General features: G+C 40.9%; 1 protein-coding gene across 1 annotated transcript in view; it reads left to right on the top strand.

Annotated features, from left to right (window-relative positions):
- The window catches only part of TMEM245 (transmembrane protein 245), a 91,729-nt gene that overhangs the window by 8,517 nt on the left and 61,946 nt on the right, over positions 1–21,266 (top strand). Inside the window, exons 2-6 of the mRNA XM_065879930.1 lie at positions 1,393–1,510; positions 3,045–3,146; positions 16,166–16,282; positions 19,255–19,473; positions 20,751–20,920. Coding sequence (XP_065736002.1) covers positions 1,393–1,510; positions 3,045–3,146; positions 16,166–16,282; positions 19,255–19,473; positions 20,751–20,920 — 726 coding nt within the window. The remainder of the gene's footprint in view (positions 1–1,392; positions 1,511–3,044; positions 3,147–16,165; positions 16,283–19,254; positions 19,474–20,750; positions 20,921–21,266) is intronic.

Genomic DNA, 21,266 nt, shown 5'->3' with positions numbered 1-21,266 from the left:
TATCACCTAAATACAACTTTTTAGTACATTTACTCCCCCTCCTCCACCATACAGTAGATATACTCATGTCACATGTGTTTTTTAATTTTGCTTTTTCCTTAATAATATCTTAGGAATATTTTAAGTTATATAGTCTTTGTTTAAAAAAGCCTGTTTTAATGATTGCATAACATTTTACTGAGTGACTCATCCAGAGCTAACCACTTCCCAGTTATTGAACTTTTAGGTTATCAACTTTTCAGTGTTCTAAATTAGTCTGTGATGAGCTTCTTTATTTTTAACCCTTTTTCAGAATTTATCATTATTTAGTAAGGTCCCAAAGCTGAATTCTCAGGTCTGAAGCTATAAACATTTTTAAGACCCGAAGAGTATTTTGAAGATATGATCAAAATAAAGTAGGAGGTAGTTTTTTTCTGGCTTTTGTAGTAACCAGATCAGTTCCTTTTTCTTCACTCTCTGAATTACAGCATAAAGTCCTTTTTTTGTTTTAATTTGCCTATTTTTTTTTCAAGGTTCAGGTTGTTTTAATAAATTCTTGGTGCTCACATTTGTTCTAGGTTTTGTATTCTTTCCATCTTTTGTGTATGTTCTATTAAAATATGAGGTTATTAGAGAGTTTCTGTGTAGGATGCTTTGTGATTACTAGAGTCATTTAGTTTTACTGTAGGGAAAACTGAGGAGGGGGACTCTGGCTGGTTCTTCTGTTCTCAAGTCTCGCTGTTTCTTCCTCTGGTAATATTTTTTTCAGCTACACGTCTTCAACTGAGTATAACTCTGGACTCTAACCATCTGTTACCAAGATTATTTCAGCAGGGTCACACTTCAGCTGGCTGCCTTCTTTTTAGCTTTTAAAAAATTCTTTTCATGGTAACACCGGCTTGCGGGATCTTAGTTCCCTGACCAGGGATGGAACCTGGGTCCCTGGCAGTGGAAGCATGGAGTCCTAACCAGTGTACCACCAGGGAATTCGCTCTTGTTTTTTCTTTTCTTTTGTAAATATTAATCTACAGAGAAAACTTTAAGAATTCCACAAGGTGAAGCGCTTAATTTAAATCCATGGCTTAAAAATTGAATATTTTATCGTAAGTATCTTTATGCATATAATAGTTTTTGAACTTTAACATATCTTAAATTAAAACTATATTTATGTATTTTTTGTTAAAGATATTTAAATAATATCACTGCATGGGATTTCAAACGTGTTTATTTCCAAACTTGATTTATCTAAGCAGAGGAGGAAAACCTATGCACACTCCCTTTAGCACCACCAACCGTCATCTGTGTTGTATCCACAGCTCTCATGCTATGTAGATGCTTGCAAGTTTTGTATAATTGTATGTTTATTGCATGTGTAAATATTTTACAACTGTGTCTATATTTCATTTATTTAAGATCTGGACCTTGGTAGTTGGCTATGTGTTGACTGTTTCATTCAAGTGGAATGCAAGCACTGAACGCTACTTGAGAGCAGTTTCAATTCCTGTCTGGATTATGTTGCTTTTTCATTTAGGTGGGTCCCTTTTTCTAAGAAAGTCTAGCTTAAGGTCAGCAGAGGCTGACCGTGTGAATCAAAGTGAATTTTTTGAAGTTTTATGTGTTGCGTTTAAAATTCTTTAAAATAATCCTTCAGAATATTCTGCCTTAATCTTTCATTAATCTTGAATGAAAATATTGTACTTTAAAATATCTACTTTTAATTATATGGAGTGTTCATTTTCAAAAAGGTCTTTTAAAAATAAATATATCTTATAAAGTAGAGCACACTTGGACGTTCATGGCTGTTTCTGAGTGTCTTACTTAGGGAGGATACAGCTAAGCAGTCAAGGATGATAAGAGGTGCTCAAAATCATGTGAGAGAAACTCTTAAGGGAACCAGAGATGTTTACTCTCCATAAGAGAAGGGCACTGGGGCTGCAGGGGTGGGGAGGAGGTAGAGGTGAGGAAGATACCAAATATGGAAGGCGGTTTCAGGTATTTGAAGGATTGTGAAAGAGGGGTTTAAACAGATCTCTGTAGCCATTTGGGAGAGTTGTCAGAGCAACGAGCAGCTTCAGAGAGGCAAGTCTCTGGTCAACATAAGGATGATCAGTGTCAGAGCTGCTCAGAGTAATGAGTTCCCCGTTATTTGAGACTCTTCACTGTTAGCTGAGTGGCTGCCAGGATGTTGTAGAGTGATTTTTCAGGGACTCATTTACCTCCAAGTCTTAACTATATGGAAACATCAAGTTCTAATTTAAAAACGAAATTCAGTAACCTAGAGCAGTAGGTAGCCTATTAGTAGTAGTTTTTAGAGCTACTTATTGTTAAAAATAAAATAAAAACCAGAGTTGGTTGAAAGTATGTCTTTGCTTAGAGTCTGATATGGAACAAAGCATTACTTTCTAGCTCTGCTGACTTGGAATGCTAAAGGAGTTTCTCAACAAGATCCCCTAATGTCTGATGGGACTCATTTCGAATTTGGGGAAGGTAGAGTAGAGGAGGGAGGCAGGCAGGTATGTTCGTAAGGCTGTAGACCAACTCAGGGAAATGCAGAGGCTTTTGATCCTTGGCCACTTGTTAGCATTTTTGCTCTGTACACTGAGGATACATTAAAGCTTTTTGCCGTGCTCTTGTGGGCCATTCCACCCTTTCTTGAGAGGTAGAGTTCACACCCAGTGGTATTTCTGGGAAATCAAGTCAGGCACCATGACTTAAAGTTCTGTGCCTGATGCAGGTCATTCGGGGATTAAACAGGGGGTTTGATGGTCTTCAACACTGGATATGCTTTAGAATGGACTTGATTCTTCAGGTGATACAAGCCTCTTAAAGGTAAGCTGGCACATACCCAATCCTTTAGACCAGGGCCTCTGAGAGCAGGGCTGGACTTCCTGAGAGGAGCCCTGAATTGAGGTTTCAGTTGCCTTTTAAAAAATTTTTTCCCTGTAAAACAATTCTGTTATTAACATATTTGCCAAATTGTTCTGTCAGTCTACTAAACTGAGTCTTTTAAAGACAAGTGCTAGATTTTTATTTCACTAAAGATGTTAATTCTTAATAATTTGCAGCATCCTTGGCTGGCTCATGGAGAATTCCGGTATTCCTGGTTATTGTTTTCCTGATATCTGTGGGCACCCTCTATGAAAAACAGAATGGAAAAGAGTCTTCTGGTAAGAAATACGGCATTCTTTTAATGTTACTCTTAAGAAGTATTTGGGAGAATAACTTTATTTAAAAAACATACTATGATGAACTGCTTTAAATTGGTGGTATTTTCTGAACAGAAAATAAATTTCTTTCAAATATTTTAGATGGTTAGACCATTTCCACCCCCCTTTTTTGCATTTTTAATTGAGGTTTAATTCATATAACATAAAATTAATCATTAACCTTTTTTTTTTTTTTTGCGGTACGCGAGCCTCTCACTGTTGTGGCCTCTCCCGTTGCGGAGCACACGCTCCAGACGCGCAGGCTCAGCGGCCATGGCTCACGGGCCCAGCCGCTCCGCGGCATGTGGGATCCTCCCAGACCGGGGCACGAACCTGTGTCCCCTGCATCGGCAGGCGGACTCTCAACCACTGCGCCACCAGGGAAGCCCCCATTAACCATTTTAAAGTGGCATTTAGTACATTCACAGTGTTGTGCATCCATTACTTCCATCTAGTTCCAAGACATCTTCATCACCCTAAAGGAAAGTGCTGTGCCCATTAAGCAGCTACATAAAGTTAGGTTATTTATTTGAGATCTTTCTTTTTTCTTAATGAAGGTATTTATTGCTATAAACTGCCCTCTTAGAAGTGCTTTTGCATCCCATAGGTTTTTTGTTTTTTGTTTTTTTTTGGATTTTGATTTATTTTTTAACATCTTTATTGGGGTATAATTGCTTTACAATGGTGTGTTAGTTTCTGCTTTATAACAAAGTGAATCAGTTATACATATACATATGTTCCCACATGTCTTCCCTCTTGCGTCTCCCTCCCTCCCACCCTCCCTATCCCACCCCTCCAGGCTGTCACAAAGCACCGAGCCAATATCCCTGTGCCATGCGGCTGCTTCCCACTAGCTATCTACTTTACTACGTTTGTTAGTGTGTATATGTCCACGACTCTCTCTCGCCCTGTCACAGCTCACCCTTCCCCCTCCCCATAACCTCAAGTCCGTTCTCCAGTAGGTCTGCGTCTTTATTCCTGTCTTACCCCTAGATTCTTCATGACTTTTTTTTTCTTAAATTCCATATATATGTGTTAGCATACAGTATTTGTCTTTTTCTTTCTGACTTACTTCACTCTATATGACAGACTCTAGGTCCATCCACCTCACTACAAATAATTCAATTTCATTTCTATTTATGGCTGAGTAATATTCCATTGTATATATGTGCCACATCTTCTTTATCCATTCATCTGTCGATGGGCACTTAGGTTGCTTCCATGTCCTGACTATTATAAATACAGCTGCAACGAACACTGTGGTACATGACTCTTTTTGAATTTTGGTTTTCTCAGGGTATATGCCCAGCAGTGGGACCCCATATTTGTTTATTTATTTATTTTTGGCTGTTGGGTCTTCGTTTCTGTGCGAGGGCTTTCTCTAGTTGTGGCAAGCGGGGGCCACTCTTCATCGCAGTGCGCGGGCCTCTCACTGTCGCGGCCTCTCTTGTTGCAGAGCACAGGCTCCAGATGCGCAGGCTCAGTAGTTGTGGCTCATGGGCCTAGTTGCTCCGCAGCATGTGGGATCTTCCCAGACCAGGGCTCGAACCCGTGTCCCCTGCATTAGCAGGCGGACTCCCAACCACTGCGCCACCAGGGAAGCCCCTTCCCATAGATTTTGATATGTTGTGTTTCCATTTTCTTTGAATCATATACTGTTTGATTTCTCTTTTGATTTCTTCTTTGATACATTGGTTAATCAGAAGTATTTTAATTTCCATGTGTTGTGTCCCACGTAACAAACCATTGCCAAATCCAAAGTCATGAATATTTACCCCTATAGATCTTGTATCCTGGAACTTTGCTGAATTTGTTTAATAGCTTTAATAGTTTCTGTGGCTTCTTTAGGATTTTGCATATATAAGATCATGTCTCTGCAAATGGAGATAGTTTTCTTACTTTCTCATCTGGGTGCCTTTTATTTCTTATCTTGCCTGATTGCTCTGGCTGAAACTTCCACTACAATGTTGAATAAAGATTAGTCTTCTTTAAAAGATTATTTTTTAAAGATTATTTTAAAGGTTATTCTTTAAAAGATTATTTTAACCTTTTAAAATAATCTTTTTTTTAAAGATTGTTTTTGAGGTACCCTGGTTGCACGTGGCCTTTATCCAGAGTGCTTTGTTAAACATACAGGTTTCTAATGAGTTGTACGGGGGTTGTGGTGGGGTGGGATGCAGGGGCAGATATAGTCACTGTTCTGAGATCATCAGACTGGACTTCTAGTTAGCCAGCCACGTGGGAATGGCTGTGAGCAGAGAGGTAGGTTTGAATAGCACACAGTAATTGACATTTGTCCCTTGCTTCTTTCTGATAGTTATAAATAAACTACAAGAGCAAATTACTAATTGCAGAAGATTTTTTAGAGGAAAAAAAAAGTTCTCAAATACCAGTGTGTTACAGTTAAGTTAGAAAATAGAGAGAAACAAAAAGAAGAAAAGAAAAATCATTAAAAATCCCACTGCCCACAGATTATACCAAAATGTTAACTAATGACTTTTATGCCTTTGGACTTTTTAAGACACAAGAAAACTGGATCATAGTGAAATTGTTTTGTAAACTGCATTTTAAACTTATGTCACGAGCACCTTTCTATGTCCATGAATATACTTCTGCAATGTTATTTTTCACATCTCCTTTTCATGCTAATCACAGGGCTATTTGTGGCACTTCCGTGTATGTGTATAGCTACATTACAGAAGTTTTTTAAAATTAAGTTGCTGTTTATTATTTTATTTGGTAGATGAGTAGTGTCTGACAGTCGTAAGACATCTTTTTTTTTTTTTTTTTTTTTTTTTTTTTTGCGTTACGCGGGGCTCTCACTGTTGTGGCCTCTCCCGCTGCCGAGCACAGGCTCCGGACGCGCGGACTCAGCGGCCATGGCTCACGGGCCCAGCCTCTCTGCGGCATGTGGGATCTTCCCGGACTGGGGCACAAACCCGTGTCCCCTGCATCGGCAGGTGGACTCTCAACCACTGCGCCACCAGGGAAGCCCCAAGACATCTTGTATTCATAAATATTTGTTTAGAATTTTATAATAACTATCTGAAACAAAGAAACTTTAATTACTTATCTGAGAGTAGAAAATAAAAAAGATTTTATTTTATATTTTGCTGTCTTTCTAAGTTTTCTTTGCTCAGCCTCTCTTTCTGGTCACAATCTGTTAGACTGTGTGGTTATATATCGAACCAGTAGAAGTAAAGTTCCTGTTTTGGCAACTACTGTAGAAAGCTTGGTGGTTTCCACTTGTTCCTCTGGTAAGCTTTGTCTCTTTCTTTTCCCCTTTCCCCTAATAGTAGTGGTTCAGACAGCTCTGCTTATCCTTCACCCCTCATCCCAGGACAGTTTTCTCCTTTTTTTTTTTCTTCTGGCATTCTCTCTCTCTCTCTTTTTTTTCTTTTTTTCAATTGAGGTATATTTGACATATATCATTATATTGGTTTCAGGTGTACAACATAATGGTTCCATGTTTGTATATATCACCAGAATAAGTCTAGTTAACATCTGTCACCTTACACAGTTACCAAAAAACTTTCTTCTTGTGATGAGACCTCTTAAGACCTACTCTCTTAACAACTTTCAAGTCTATAATAAAGTGTTATTAACAATAGCTTACCATGCTGCACATTACATCCCTGGGACTTGTTTATTTTATAACCGGAAGTTTGTGCCTTTGACTCCCTTCACTCATTTATCCCACCCCCACCACCAGTTCTGGCAGCCCTCCGTCTGTTCTCTGTATCTTTGAGCTGCTGTTTGTTTTAAGATTCCACATATAAGTGAGATCATACAGTATTTGTCTTTCTCTGACCCTTTTTACTTAGCATAATACCCTTGAGGTCCACCATGTTGCTGCAAGTGACAAGACTTCATTCTTTTTTATGGCTGAATAATATTCCTGTGTGTGTGTGTGTGTGTGCACGCGCACGCATGTGTGTATGTGTGTATATATATATATGTATGTGTGTGTGTGTATACACATCAGTGGACCCTTAGGGTGTTTCTGTATCTTGGCTATTGTAAGTAATGCTACAGTGACCATGGGGGTACATATGTCTTTTCGAGTCAGTGTTCTTGTTTTCTTCAGATATATATCCTAAAATGGAATTGGCTGGATCATATGGTAGTTCTATTTTTAATATTTTGAGGACAGTTTTGTCCTTTTGACTGCTTTTGTCCAGGGCTAAGTAAGTACTTTACTGCAAGTATATGAATAAAGTAGGTCTAAACCAGGGGTTTCAGATGGATTTTCTCTTGGGTATAAATTCTAGTCAGCTGGCGATGGCAGCCTAGGGAGCCGTGAGGACAGGAGTTCTAAGACCAAGTATTGAGCTTGGGGAAAAAGAAGACTGTGTTTGATTATTATTCCCCATAAGCCCAGGATAGTGGTGTGTTGGCATGCAACCCAGATTTCTGGTATTTGTATTCCAGACTATTACAAGAAAGGAAGTCATAGAGACACAGAATAAATATTGAGAGCAGATTTGGAAATGTTGGTTTTCCTTGTTTTGTTTACTCCTATTCCAGCCTACTTCAGAATAGGTTTTTCTTGATTTAGAATCTTTTTATGGACTTCTAGTATAGATAATCCTCATCATAAAATAAATTTGTTTAAGCATTTTTTTTCTAAATTTCTGAATATTTTTTTCCTGTTGCCCCTAGTACCTTGTTTCTTTTAGGCAGCAGAACTCAAGCCATATTGGGACAACCTTTCCCTTTTTTATTGTCAATTCCCTCCTGTAGATGTCACTGTAATATAGTTAGGCACGGGAATGCTTCAGTGTACTGCCATGGCATTGTGTGCATTTATTCCTTCCTTGTCACCTCCACTGTCCCATTGTAGGACTGCTCTTGTAACCTAGTCTTGTGTAGGCATCTTTCTCTATGTCTTTCTCTATGAGCTTTGAATCTTTTGCTTTTTTACAATCTGTGGTTTGCTGGATGCACAGAATTAATCCTTTGGATGTCATCATACTTCAAAGCATGAATTTGTTTAGTTCCTAGATCCAGAAAACTTCTTATGTATCATTGCTGAGTTAGTTTCAGTGGTTCTTTCTGAACCCAGGGACCTTACTCAGTTCTTAGACCCTAGGAACTCTTACTTGGTATTTCCTGGAACCTCAAGTTAATGTAGGGAAAAATGTTAAGTGTCTACCATGCTTTTAAGTGTACTATCTTTTTTAATCCACAAACAAAACATTCCCCCCACAACCTTGTAAAGTAGATTTCTCCATTTTGCAGATGAAGACATTTAATAACAGGTTAACTGACTTGCCCACAATCCCACAGGTGACTGGTGGAGCTAAAATTTAAGCTTACGTCCTTGACTCTAACCTACGTCCAGTGTTCTTTCCTTTCACCAGGCTCTTTGACAAGCATCAGCCATCCTGAAAAAGTATCAACTGCTGATGTGTCTTTTTTTTTTAATAAATTTATTTTATTATTTTATTTTATTTATTGTTTCTGGCTGTGCTGGGTCTTTGTTGCTGCACACGGGCTTTTTCTAGTTGCGGCGAGCAGGGGCTACTACTCTTTGTTGCGGTGCGCGGGCTTCTCACTGCGGTGGCTTCTCTTGTTGCGGAGCACGGGCTCTAGGTACGCAGGCTTCAGTAGCTGTGGTGCATGGGCTCAGTAGTTGTGGCTTGTGGGCTCTAGAGCGCAGGCTCAGTAGTTGTGGCTCACGGGCTTAACTGCTCCGCGGCATGCGGGATCTTCCTGGACCAGGGATCGAACCGTGTCCCCTGCACTGGCAGGCGGATTCTTAACCCCTGCGCCACCAGGGAAGCCCTGTGGATCCGTCTTGCACTCAGTTGTAGTTGTCAGCTCCTTCAGTCTTCATGTTGGCCCCGGTGGCTTACCACAAGCACAGCACCCAGCTTCTCTGCCTCCCGGGCCCCAGAAGTCTTAACTTGGCAGAAACCTGGAATCCAGCTTTGGTGTGTTCCCCGGGCCTGTGAGAAAGGAAGAACATAAGCATTGTTGGTCCCCCCTACGCATGAGGCCTTGGAGGACTCTTAAAACATGCTATCTCATTTAATTTTCATAGTATACCAGTGAGATTAGTATTATACTTGTTTTACAGGTGAAGGAACTTAGACTCAGAGAGCCGTTTACTATGAGTATGAGAAGTGCTTCTTCTAAAGCTAGGCAAACAAGTGTCAGATGTATCTTTAATAGCCAGGACACCCAGGATGAGAAGTACAGGCAATTACACCTGGGCCTGATCCTCTTAACATTGGTAATTGTTTATGAGTGATCAGAAATACCTTGGTGAGGAAGGCTTCATCTTGTCTTAATTGTTTGGGATAGCATGTGATATGAATGAACAAGTTTGGTCCAGTTAAGCCCAAATTGGAGGAAGAAAAAGCGCAAAGTAAAATTTCTTACTGCTTGTCTGTCATTCCCCAATTCTGCCGCTGTCAGTTAAATAGACCTAGAGAAACTCCTAGTGGTCCATATCCAGACCCCTGTTACTGACCAGTAGTACAGTGAAGTGATACTAGAAGCTGTTGAGGAGGAGATGTATTTTCCACATTAGTAATGGAAACAGAAGCCTTCTTCAAAGGGAACTTTACATGCTGGGGAGATTTTACTTGATGTAAAGGGCCTCCTTCCAATAAGCATCTTTGGGTGTGTTCCTGGTAACTTCAACTGTTCCTGTGAAAGAGAACAAAGTAGATCAAGTATCTCCTTATCTAGACTGGCTTCAAAATATGTTTCCCTCTATTATTAAAAAAAAATTATTTTGCCCATTGTTGACTTAGCCATATCAACAGATATTATCTGAACATGTGATCTATTTCTTATACCAGGGTATGAGTTTCTGTCCCCTGGTGCTAGGCTGCTAATGTCAGTGGTCTGCTTATTTGGACATATGTGGATTCCTGCTGTTTGGCCCTCCAGTTAATACTGGCCCGGGCTTCCCTGGTGGCGCAGTGGTTGAGAGTCCGCCTGCCGACGCAGGGGACACGGGTTCGTGCCCCGGTCCGGGGGGATCCCACATGCCGTGGAGCGGCTGGGCCCGTGAGCCATGACCGCTGAGCCTGTGCATCTGGAGCCTGTGCTCCGCAACGGGAGAGGCCACAACAGTGAGAGGCCCGTGTACCAGAAAAAAAAAAAAAAAATACTGGCCCTTTCCCTGGGTAGATTGACTCTTGAAACCTTGGATGTTCTTTCCTTTCTTTGTTTATAGTTCTTGGCTCCCAAGATTATGTTCCCTTGTCTATGTGCCTATTTTTAGCTGGGGCTTTTTTCCCAGTACCATGAGTCTGCCTAGATTCCGGGTCCTGGCATTCTTCTGTCTAGTTGATCATCTCTCTGCCCAAAGCCTTGGGGTTTTTGAAGTACAGAAGTCATTCAAGTACATATCTGTTTGATGAGTAAGAGCAGTTGCCAAATCTTATATCCGTAATTTTCAAATACTCTCTTGATTTTTTCTGTGTGCTGTTCCTTTCGTTGCTTTGTGAAGTTTCAGGCATTCTGAAAATTTGCTGAATCATTTGTGTATTAACTAGGATGATACTGTGTAGTTTTCATTGATTTAGCTAAGACTTATTAAATATTTATTGTATATTTTAGTGATATCAGCAAGTTGGAGAAAGTTTTTAAACCGTAGTTGTGAAGATTTAATCTGTTGATCTTAACTTTTCCTCAGGTCTTTCAGTGATGACTGTATGTAAGATGTTTCGCATAGCTCTGAGGGGAGATCTAAAAATGTAAGGATAAGGCTTAGGGAAACCGGCTGTAGTACAGAGCAGGGAGGGGATGAGAGGTACAGGCAAATAGTGTAGGAGTGCTAGTGGCTTGTGCTTATAGTTTATCCTGTCAAAGCCAACAGTTTTGATAAAGGTGATGGTGATAATAATATCATTTATTGAGCTAACTTCTGTTGAGTCCTACACAGCAGGCATTGTTCTAAGCATTTTATATGTATTGTTTCACTTAATCCTCACGTGAGATCGGAATTTCTGTATGCTGCATTTTACACTTGAGGAGACTAAGGCATCTAGATCCTAAGTAACCTGCCTGTGGTCACCCAACTAGTAAGAAGTAGACCTGAGATTTGAACCTGGGCATTCTTGTTTCCTCACCTGTGATTCCAGCCACTGAATTGTACTGCCCCTGTGCCTAGTAAGTATGAGCACAGGTGCCATTCTCTCTGGTCCCATTCTCCCTCTGTATCCTCCTGTCTCTCCACTCTTACCATTGTACCCTGTGTTTCATCCTTATTCGACTTCCTAGAGCTCTTTGAACAGCACGCTCTGCTTTTTCTTGCCTTTGTGTCTTTACACCTGCTTTTTTGTCTTTCTGGAAAACTTTTCTACCTCTGTCCTCTAAGATACCAGCCTCTTCCTTTCTCCCCAAGCTAAACTTGTTCTGTCTTCTTTATCTAACTTGCTTAAATGGATTTAAAGGATGGCATCTTTTACCATTCTTGTCAGATAGCCCCTTTGGAAACTCTTCTCTGTTCTCCCAGGCATGGGTTAGGTTTCTATCCTCGGTGCTCCCCAAATATTCTACACTTACATCTACATTAGCTCTTAACATACTGAATCATAACTGATAGTTTAAGTATTAGACTGAGCTTGAGACTAGGGTCTTAACTTAGTCTCTCATCCCAGCAACATAGCCTAGTCACCTGTGTGGTGAATGAATGAACGCTCAGTGGGAGTTGAGAAGTATAAGCCAAAATGCAGCCAAACTGAAAGCCCGTATTTGAGGAGCTATAAAATGATCTTATTATTTTGGAGCTACCTAACCATCAGGGGACTTCTTTCTCTGACTCTCTCAAGGATAAGTTACCACTTCATTAAATTACTTGTGAAGAGGTAGGTTTAGTAATTGAGGACCCTGAACTAGTCTTTACTCTTATATGAGAGAATACTTTGTTTCTTTGAGTTTTTTTTTTTTTTGCGGTACGCGGGCCTCTCACTGTTGTGGCCTCTCCCGTTGTGGAGCACAGGCTCCGGATGCGCAGGCTCAGCGGCCACAGCTCACGGGCCCAGCCACTCCGCGGCATGTGGGATCTTCCCGGACCGGGGCACGAACTCGCGTCCTCTGCGTCGGCTGGCGGACTCCCAACCACTGCGCCACCAGGGAAGCCCTTTGAGTTTTGATTGGAAGCCTCCCCCTTCCCCACCTTACTGTGCTGTCCCAGGCCATTAGTCATTAGGTGTTCCCAACCTTTTCTCTTGAGTGGACCCCAAGAAATCTCTTGTGGGCACACAGGAACCTAAGACCTCTCTGGTCTCTGATGTAATCAGTTTGTGTTTAAATTTCTATTTGGAAGTCTAAAAAGAACTTCAGTATACCCAAAATCTTCATCCATTTCCCCTACATGTTCTCTGTCTGATCATAATCTGGAAACTTGGGGGTCATCGTTGAACCGTTTATTGTTTTGTCACCAAGTCTGGTCCACTTTGACTACTCCATGTCTCTTAAATGCAGCCGCTTTCCCAACATCTTTCCTGTTAACCACTGCAGACCATGCTGTCATCATGTCTTGCCTGTAATACTGCAATAACTTATCTCCCTCTACCTACTCTTGGTCTTCTCTAATCTGTTCTTGACCAAACAGTAGGAATGATCTTTTTATATCTCAAAACTGATTATTTATTTACAGAGTGGGGAGATGTGGTCATAAAAGGGCAACATGAGATCTTTGCAGTGATGAAACTGTTCTGTATCTTGTATCCATGCTGATACTCTGATTGTGGTAGCGTACTGCAGTTTTGAAAGATATTAGCATTGCGGGGTGGTGGGGACAGGATAAAAGGTACACAGGATTTCTCTGTATTATTTCTTACAACTGCATGTGATGTTACAATTATCTCAATAACATTTCAGTAAAAAAAATTATCCTATTTAAAACTCTTCAGTGCTTTCCTACTCCTTTTGGGATAAAGACTGAAGTCCTTAGTATGGTCTTCTGTGACTTGCATCATCTGGCTTACCATCTCCAGCCTTTGTTTATTTGATACCAGCTTCCTACTGTGCTCCAAACACACTGACCTTTCACTGTCTTTAACATACCAGTTTCTTCACTTACAGCCTTCCTATTTGCTTCCATCATCCAAAATATTATTACTTACCTTCCTTTGGTTAATTCCTCCTCATTCTTTATATGTCAGCTTCATTTATACTTCTTTTTTTTTTTTTTAAGAATCATTTGGGAAACTTTCTGTTTTTTTAATAAAACCCTATTTTATTTATTTATTTATTTTTGGCCACTCCTCATGGCATGTGGCATCTTAGTTCCCACGCCCCCTGCATTGGAAGGGTGGTGTCTTAACCATTGGACTGCCCAGGAAGTCCCCATTTTTACTTCTTAAAGAGAAGTCTTTCCTGATTCTCCAGACTAAGTCAGATATCTTCTGTTAGGAGCTCATAAAATACCCAGTATTCTTCCTTTATAGCAGTCATCACAATTTGTATACATTCGTTTATCTGTGTGGTTCTTTAATTCGTATCTGTCTCTTCCACTCAGCTCCATGGGGGCAGGGTCTGTGTTTTTATCCCCAGCATTCAGTACAGTAAGTTATGGAAACATGTAAGACATGAAAGACACTGTGTTTTTCTGTCAGCCCTTGTTTTCTTACTGGCATCAAAAAAGCACCTTAGATACCTAGGCCAGGAGAATAGGTTCCAATCCAGATATCTAGCTTATGCTCTCTTTCCAGATCATGAGTTTGAGTTTCTCTTGGATTGCCTAAAAATTAAACCTCTTTCAGGTTACAGAGGCATTTATTAGAGGAGGGATAGGATATGACTGAGCAAGATGAGCATGCTTGATCCTGATGGCTGAGGCTACCGAAGAGCCATCTCAGACCCCTGGCCTGCTTACCTCTAGGAGATGGCCAGCCTTGAATTTGTTGGGTGTGCAGAGTTTATCTGAAGCTGTAATTCGTTGACCTTCCGAAGGTCATGGCTCTTTTCATTGGCTTGGCAGAGCTTTATGTTGTCACGTTGAATATTGGCCTACCCAGAGGTCCCAGCTGCATGAGTGTGGGCGTACGTATGATTTGGTGACTGAGAACACTCAGCATTCTCAGTTGGACAGTGGAATCCATGCCAGCTAGTCTAAATAGAAAGAGGTATTGGTTAGTATAAAGAATTTGTACATACAGAATTTTTGGAAGGACCAGACAGTTAAGCTTGGATCTGACATGCAGAAGCAATGCAACCAGGAGAAATGCTCAACGATGCCAAAGGACTGTTTGAGCAGAATTGCCACAGCTGCTGCTGCTTGCCACAAAGTTGGAGATCAGACAGCAGAACCTCTGGAACTTCTGCTAAGTACCTGCAGAAAAACCATATGACTGTATTTGACATGAGAGCTTCCAAGTTACAGTGAGTCACTTAGGGCTTCCAAGTCTGCACAGGCGTGCCTGCACAAGTGTTCTGCTGTATCACATGTGGAACTGTAGCTGCAAAGGAGTCCAAGAAATACAATCCTTAGCTTTCCAGTCTCTAGGGCACAAGAAAGCACACTAGAACGAGGTGTTGTGTGAGCTAGTCTGTGTTGTCTGCCATAGCAAATTAAAGGCTGACCATTATAGACAGACCTCATTGACCAGTGAATGTTTGTTTCGAATCTCGTGCAAATGGTTAAACTTGGTTTACTACCTATTAGGAACTTAACATGAGAACCTGTAACGTGAAACAGGGTAGTGATGATCTTTTAGATTTTCAAGTGGTAGATTTCGCCTGTGTTGAATTATGTACTTTATAGATAGTCAGTTGACCCTTGAACCATGTCAGGGTTAGGGACACTGACTCCCCCATGCAGTCAAAAATCTGTGAGCTCCTGTCTCTGCCTCAGAAACAAAGGAATTGATAAATGACTCACCCAAGGGCAGGAAGCTGAAACAGTTCGGGTAGAATCAGAATTCAACTCCTAGTTCTTTTTTTTTTTTTTTTTTTTTTTTTTTTTTTTTTTTTTTTGCAGTACGCGGGCCTCTCACTGTTGTGGCCTCTCCCGTTGCGGAGCACAGGCTCCGGACGCGCAGGCCCAGTGGCCGTGGCTCACAGGCCCAGCCGCTCCGCGGCATGTGAGATCCTCCCAGACTGGGGCACGAACCCGTGTCCCCTGCGTCAGCAGGCGGACTCTCAACCACTGCGCCACCAGGGAAGCCCAAATCCTAGTTCTTTTGATTCCACATGTTGTGATCTCTCATCGAACAAAAACTTTTCCCCACACTTAGTTAATTTAAAGATCTGGAAAATAAAAATACAGATACTATATTTATTGAAAAAAATCTGTGTATAAGTGGACCTGCACGGTTCAAACCCGTGTTGGTCAAGGATCAACTGTATATGGTTTTGCATGATACCCATACATTTGCATATTCACTCATGGAATGTTGTCATTGAGAGCAAGTATGGGCTGTTCCATGCTGTGCTAGGAGCTAGTAATACAAAGGAAAGTAAGTCTGCATTCAAGAAGCTCACAGACTTGGTGTGGCAGTGTATTTCAACAGACATGTGCAGTAAAACTAACCTGTGAAGTAAAAGAAATATAAGCGTGGCACTCCACGTTTATAGATCTACTATCTGCCACGTGCACCGGCATCAAGGTCCCAAATGAGAGAGACACACAGACAGTCCAGGAACCTGCATTTTTAGCAGACTTTCCTGTTGCTTTTCTTTTTTCTTTTTATTGGAGTATAGTTGATTTACAGTGTTGCATTAGTTTCAGGTGTACAGCAAAGTGAATGAGTTATACATACATCCACTCTTCTTTAGATTCTTTTCCCATATAGGTCATTACAGAGTACTGAGTAGAGATCCCTGTGCTGTACAGTAGCCTGTTGATTCTGAAGCATTCTCCCTTGGCGAAGAACCACTGGTCTGGTGGGTCAGTAATAACCATTTTGTTTTATTGCTGTTGAAAACTTAGGAGTATGTTTCAGTTTGCAGGTTATTTCCCATTTTGTCCATTGCCTTTAAAAAGTTTTTAAAAATGCATGCTTGTTTTACAGGAGCAGAGTTACCAGGGCAAGTTATCTCCATGGCAGCTTCTACTCTAGCAACCTTGGCCATCTCCATCACAGGGTATGAATCGAGCACTGAGGACCAGCCCTCTACCCAGCCTGCAGGTGACTGACGTTATGAAGGAGTGCCTTCAAAATATTCCGGAAAATGAAATATATGTAGAACATAAAATTAAGAAAGACACTAGCACCACAAAATGCTACTTGCTGGTCCTTCATTCTTCTCTCTGGTTCCTATTTTTACACTTTTTTCCTTCTCATCTTTGTTCTCATATATCACTTTTTTCATACATTTAATTATCTTCTTAGGTTTCTTATCTTGATTCTTCATTCTTTCTTTTTTTTAAAAAAGTGCTTTTCTTATTTTTCTTCTGTTACTCTCTCTCACTTTCGTGTTATTTTTCTTTTCTTGGTGTCCTATTTACCTTTGTCCATATTTTCTCCTACTTAGTCCTTATATTTTCCATTTCTTCTGCAACTGTCAGTTCTCCTCCATTGTTCTACTTTGCTCTGACTCTTTATGTTGCTTTTGTTGTTGTTGTTGCCTTTCTCCAGCTCTTTCGTTTTTTATTTTCCATCTTCCAGTCATTCACTTCTCTGGCATTTCTTGCTTTTATTCTCAAAGTTTGTTTTGCATGCCTCATGCTGTGAGTATATTGACTGTTTCCCTTAAAACAGAGCCTCTGGTTGTTCTGCATGCAAAGCTCCTGTAAGATCCAGCTGATAGGTTTATACCAGATTTAAAGTCACACTGTACCTGCACAGGATTCAGGAATGTAAAAGGCCTTCGCTGTCTGTGCCAGGAGGTCTGTTAGTGCCAGAGGTTTGGGAGCTAAGGAATGTTTTTCATGAGCTATTTTTGAAGAATGGACTTCAGAGAAGTCTTAAAAGAAGGGATCGGCTAAGAAAAAGGCATTTGGGGTCGTAGGAAAATGTTATTTTTCTTGCACATCGAATCATGTTTTCAACGTGGAAAGGGGATGATGTTTTAGTTATGGACTTACTGTTCTTCTAAATATCTGCCACACCCACCAACGTGAAGTTTCCAAATTAGGAAGATACTCAGAGAGTAGGGTCAAACAGAAGCATGTTATAATTAGCTTGTGCTTTAGCCCCAAACCTCAGGGTAGAATGTTTGTTCTGGTGAGGTGGGCTGACTTACCATGGTGCTAGTTATATCAGTAGTAAAAATGTACTCACAACTAATCATTTAACATTAAAAAGAAACACTAAGGAAATTATGACATAACGCTCAGAAGGTTACTGTGTGGTTACTTATGAAAATTATGAAATAACAGGGAAGGCATTGTTAGAACAAATATTTAGTGAGTACGTTCCATATGTCAGTTACTATTGTGTGTGCTAGGAAATCAGTGGAGGGGAGCGCAAGATAGACAAGGTCTTAGCTCTCCTGGAGCTGACATTCAACTGAAGGGAGAAAGTGGGAAGGGTCATAAGTGGAACATGATACAACTATGTAAAATATGTAAAGACAATGGGACAAATAGGGCGTTGAGATTAGGGGTGTTCATGGTTTTTTTTTTTTTTTTTTGTGGCATGCGGGCCCCTCACTCTTGTGGCCTCTCCCGTTGCGGAGCACAGGCTCCAGGCGCGCAGGCTCAGCGGCCATGGCTCACGGGCCCAGCCGCTCCGCGGCATGTGGGATCTTCCCAGACCGCGGCACGAACCTGTGTCCCCTGCATCGGCAGGTGGACTCTCAACCACTGTGCCACCAGGGAAGCCCTCATGGTTTTTTTTAACCTAGAGTTTAAGAAACATGGTATGGTATACTTTTATCATTAACTTTTTTTATGGAAGGCAAAATGCAGGTTTTAGGATCTTATGCATTTCCATCATCACGGTATATTCTGAGTAATAGTGAAATGTAATAGTAGTCGCGTTGTTAGAAAACAGTGCCTCGTGAAATAATTGAGTGTGATATCCTGTATTTGAAAATTCCTTATCCCCAGCAGTCTGTCATTTTTCATATCTAATTTTAAGAGAAAGATATGCTGCAAATCCCTGGCTGGTTCTTGTAAGAGCAGTTGGCTCCATTTAGGTAAAATGACTCTGAAAAGCCATATTGTTTCAGAAATATATATAAATACATCTACTGTAAAGTTAAAAGAGGAGGAATTTTTTGTTGTTGTTGTTGTTTTTTTGCGGTACGCGGACTTCTTACTGCCGTGGCCTCTCCCGCTGCGGAGCATAGGCTCCGGACGTGCAGGCTCAGCGGCCATGGCCCACGGGCCCAGCCGCTCCGCAGCCTGTGGGATCCTCCTGGACTGGGGCACGAACCCGCGTCCCCTGCATCGGCAGGCGGACCCCCAACCACTGTGCCACCAGGGAAGCCCAGGAGGAATTTTTAAATAAAGAATTCTGTATGTTAATATTTGTTGCTTTATATAGTTTGGGTAATTTTGATGGGCTAATTATAATTCTCAGTTACTTTGTCTTGTGTTTTTCTTTAGTTTTTTTGTCTAAATGATATACATAAAAATATAAATGATATATATGTCATAAGAAAACTTGAACAGGGCTTCCCGGGTGGCGCAGTGGTTGGGAGTCCGCCTGCCGATGCAGGGGACACGGGTTCGTGACCTGGTCCGGGAAGATCCCACATGCCGCGGAGCGGCTGGGCCCGTGAGCCATGGCCGCTGAGCCTGCGCGTCCGGGGCCTGTGCTCCGCAACAGGAGAGGCCACAACAGTGAGAGGCCTGCGTACCGCAAAACAAACAAAAAAAAACCTTGAACAATGTTACGTCTATAAAGTGAAAAGTAAAACATTTCTCATACTCAACCCTACTCCCCAAAAAACTTAATTTCCTTAGATGTAAACACAGCATTAATTCTCCACACCTTTTTCATTGCACATGCAAGCATACATCCAAGTCTTTTTTTCTTTTTTAACCCAATGTGATCATACTGTCAGAATACATTTTGAAAGCTTAAACTAGGATAGCCTAGCTAATTGCTCTGTATTACTGTTTATTAATGTTATTATTTATAACTTATAAATTATTTATTTATTTTTAATATGTGGGGGATTTTTTTTTTCTTTCCCTCTTCAGGGACAGAAACCGTGGACAGAGGAGAACCCCCTCCAACACTGTCCTCATCTGCTTCACCCTCCTCCCCTTCACCCACCTTGGGCAGACAAAGGCCTGAAGTTGGAACATTTCTTAGAAAGAAGAAAACTAGCGATATCTACTTTGTGTCTCTCCTTTGGGCCATTGTTGGAGTCCAGATCTGGTTGAACCTGTGGATTGTACAGTTGCTGCCAGTGCCTATTGCAGGTAATTGGTTAATTATGATCTTGTCTTGCCTTGGAAGACTTTTTTCTTTAACTTTTGGATTTTTATGTTTGAGATAACTTTACTGTCTTTTTTTTTTTTTTTGTGGTACGCGGGCCTCTCACTGTTGTGGCCTCTCCCGTTGCGGAGCACAGGCTCCGGACGCGCAGGCTCAGCGGCCATGGCTCACGGGATTACCGTCTTTTTAAATAAAAAGGGAGAGCAGGCTGTGAACAAGGTGGCCCCTTAAAAGTTTTTACAACTCTAATTACCCTGGTCTTATTCTTGAGACCATAGGAGCTTTCCTAGGACCTCTCCAGAGATTTAAAAATGCTGATGAAGGAATTGTTGAATTGGCATGTAACACTAACCTATGGTTCAAAATAGTAAACTGTGAACTGTTAGATTATAAGGCCAGGACTAATGACACAAAACTCCCTTGAGTTAGGGAAATTATAGTGGTTGGGATCCATTATCTAGGGTCCAGACTTCAAGGCAACCCTCACAGATGAATAGCACTTCCTTCTAGTCCCTCCACCTTCTTAGTTGGCCTTTAACAGAAGGCTTAACCTCTGTTGAAGGGCCACCACACTGCCCACCTGCAGAGGGGTACTTTCACATTGTAGTCTGTGTGGTTCCCACTGAAGTTACATAGTACACAGCTGTTTGTGACAGCCCTGCTCGTACTCACCCTGCTTCTCTACCGAACCCCAGTAAGAGATTCAGATGTACAGAGCAGCATCGAGTAGAGAAATAGAAACAAATGAACATGTTGCCCTGCAGTGGTATAATCATGATGCATGTGGAATACCTTATCCTCCTCTGGTCACTAAACACGAAACATCTAAGGAAAAGAACAAAATTTGGCAAGAGCGGCTCTAATAGCCAAAGAGATTAGGACATGTCAGGGGTTAGTATTCTTTACCCTGGAAGGGTAAGGCGTGAGGGGCCAAGATTGTAGTCACTGAAATCTTCATGATCAGGGTATCTTATGTTTATATAGGCTGTGAATCCCTGACCCCTTCAATGATTAAGACTTCACAGAGAAGGAGGAATATAGGTGGGTGGGGATTGTGTGAAAATTGTCCCAGTTACATGAATTTGGAATATTTTGAACTTTCTTCTCTCCCTTCTCCTTTTTTTTTTTTTTTAAAAAAAACCAGTGTTTTAGCACTAGCTTTACTGTTTTAGGAAGTTATATGAAATTGAGGAACCTATTCATGTTAAAACTTTGTAATCTCTATCTTTTTTTATGTGTGTATTTCTCATCTTCCTTATAGTATGGATACTCAAAAAGCTCGTTATTCACTTTGGCGTTGTGAACTTCCTGGAGAAGCGCTGCTTGGTGTGGTGGCAGGTTATAGAGCACTTCCTGAAGGAGCGGCAGGAAGCCCTGGCACCATGGCCAATTATCGGGATTGGAAAATTCTTGTTGAAAGTTGATAGCAAGGTATTGTATTTTAAGAACTTGAGCTATTTTAATGGGGTTTATGTATTTCATTGTCTAAAATATTCCATTTTATGGTATATTGGTATTTATGTTTTATTTGTGGATAGCACATTTAATGTCTAATTCTATGATGAAATTTAAAGTTTAGAATTATGGTTTATATAAGGATGGGATAGATTTAGTTTCAGTAAGTACTGTGTTAGTATTTTTACATCTTAAAAATGGGAGACAAGGAGCACCTAGCTCAACTCTCTCATTTTATAAGGACCAAATTGAAATCTAGAGGGGTTAAGTGACTTGCCTAAAATTATATAGCCAGGTGGTGGCTCCGTTCAGTGAATATTTT

The sequence above is a fragment of the Phocoena phocoena genome, chromosome 6 (genome assembly GCF_963924675.1).
Source record: "Phocoena phocoena chromosome 6, mPhoPho1.1, whole genome shotgun sequence".
Classification (NCBI taxonomy): domain Eukaryota; kingdom Metazoa; phylum Chordata; class Mammalia; order Artiodactyla; family Phocoenidae; genus Phocoena; species Phocoena phocoena.
This window is presented reverse-complemented; position numbering and strand designations above follow the sequence as displayed.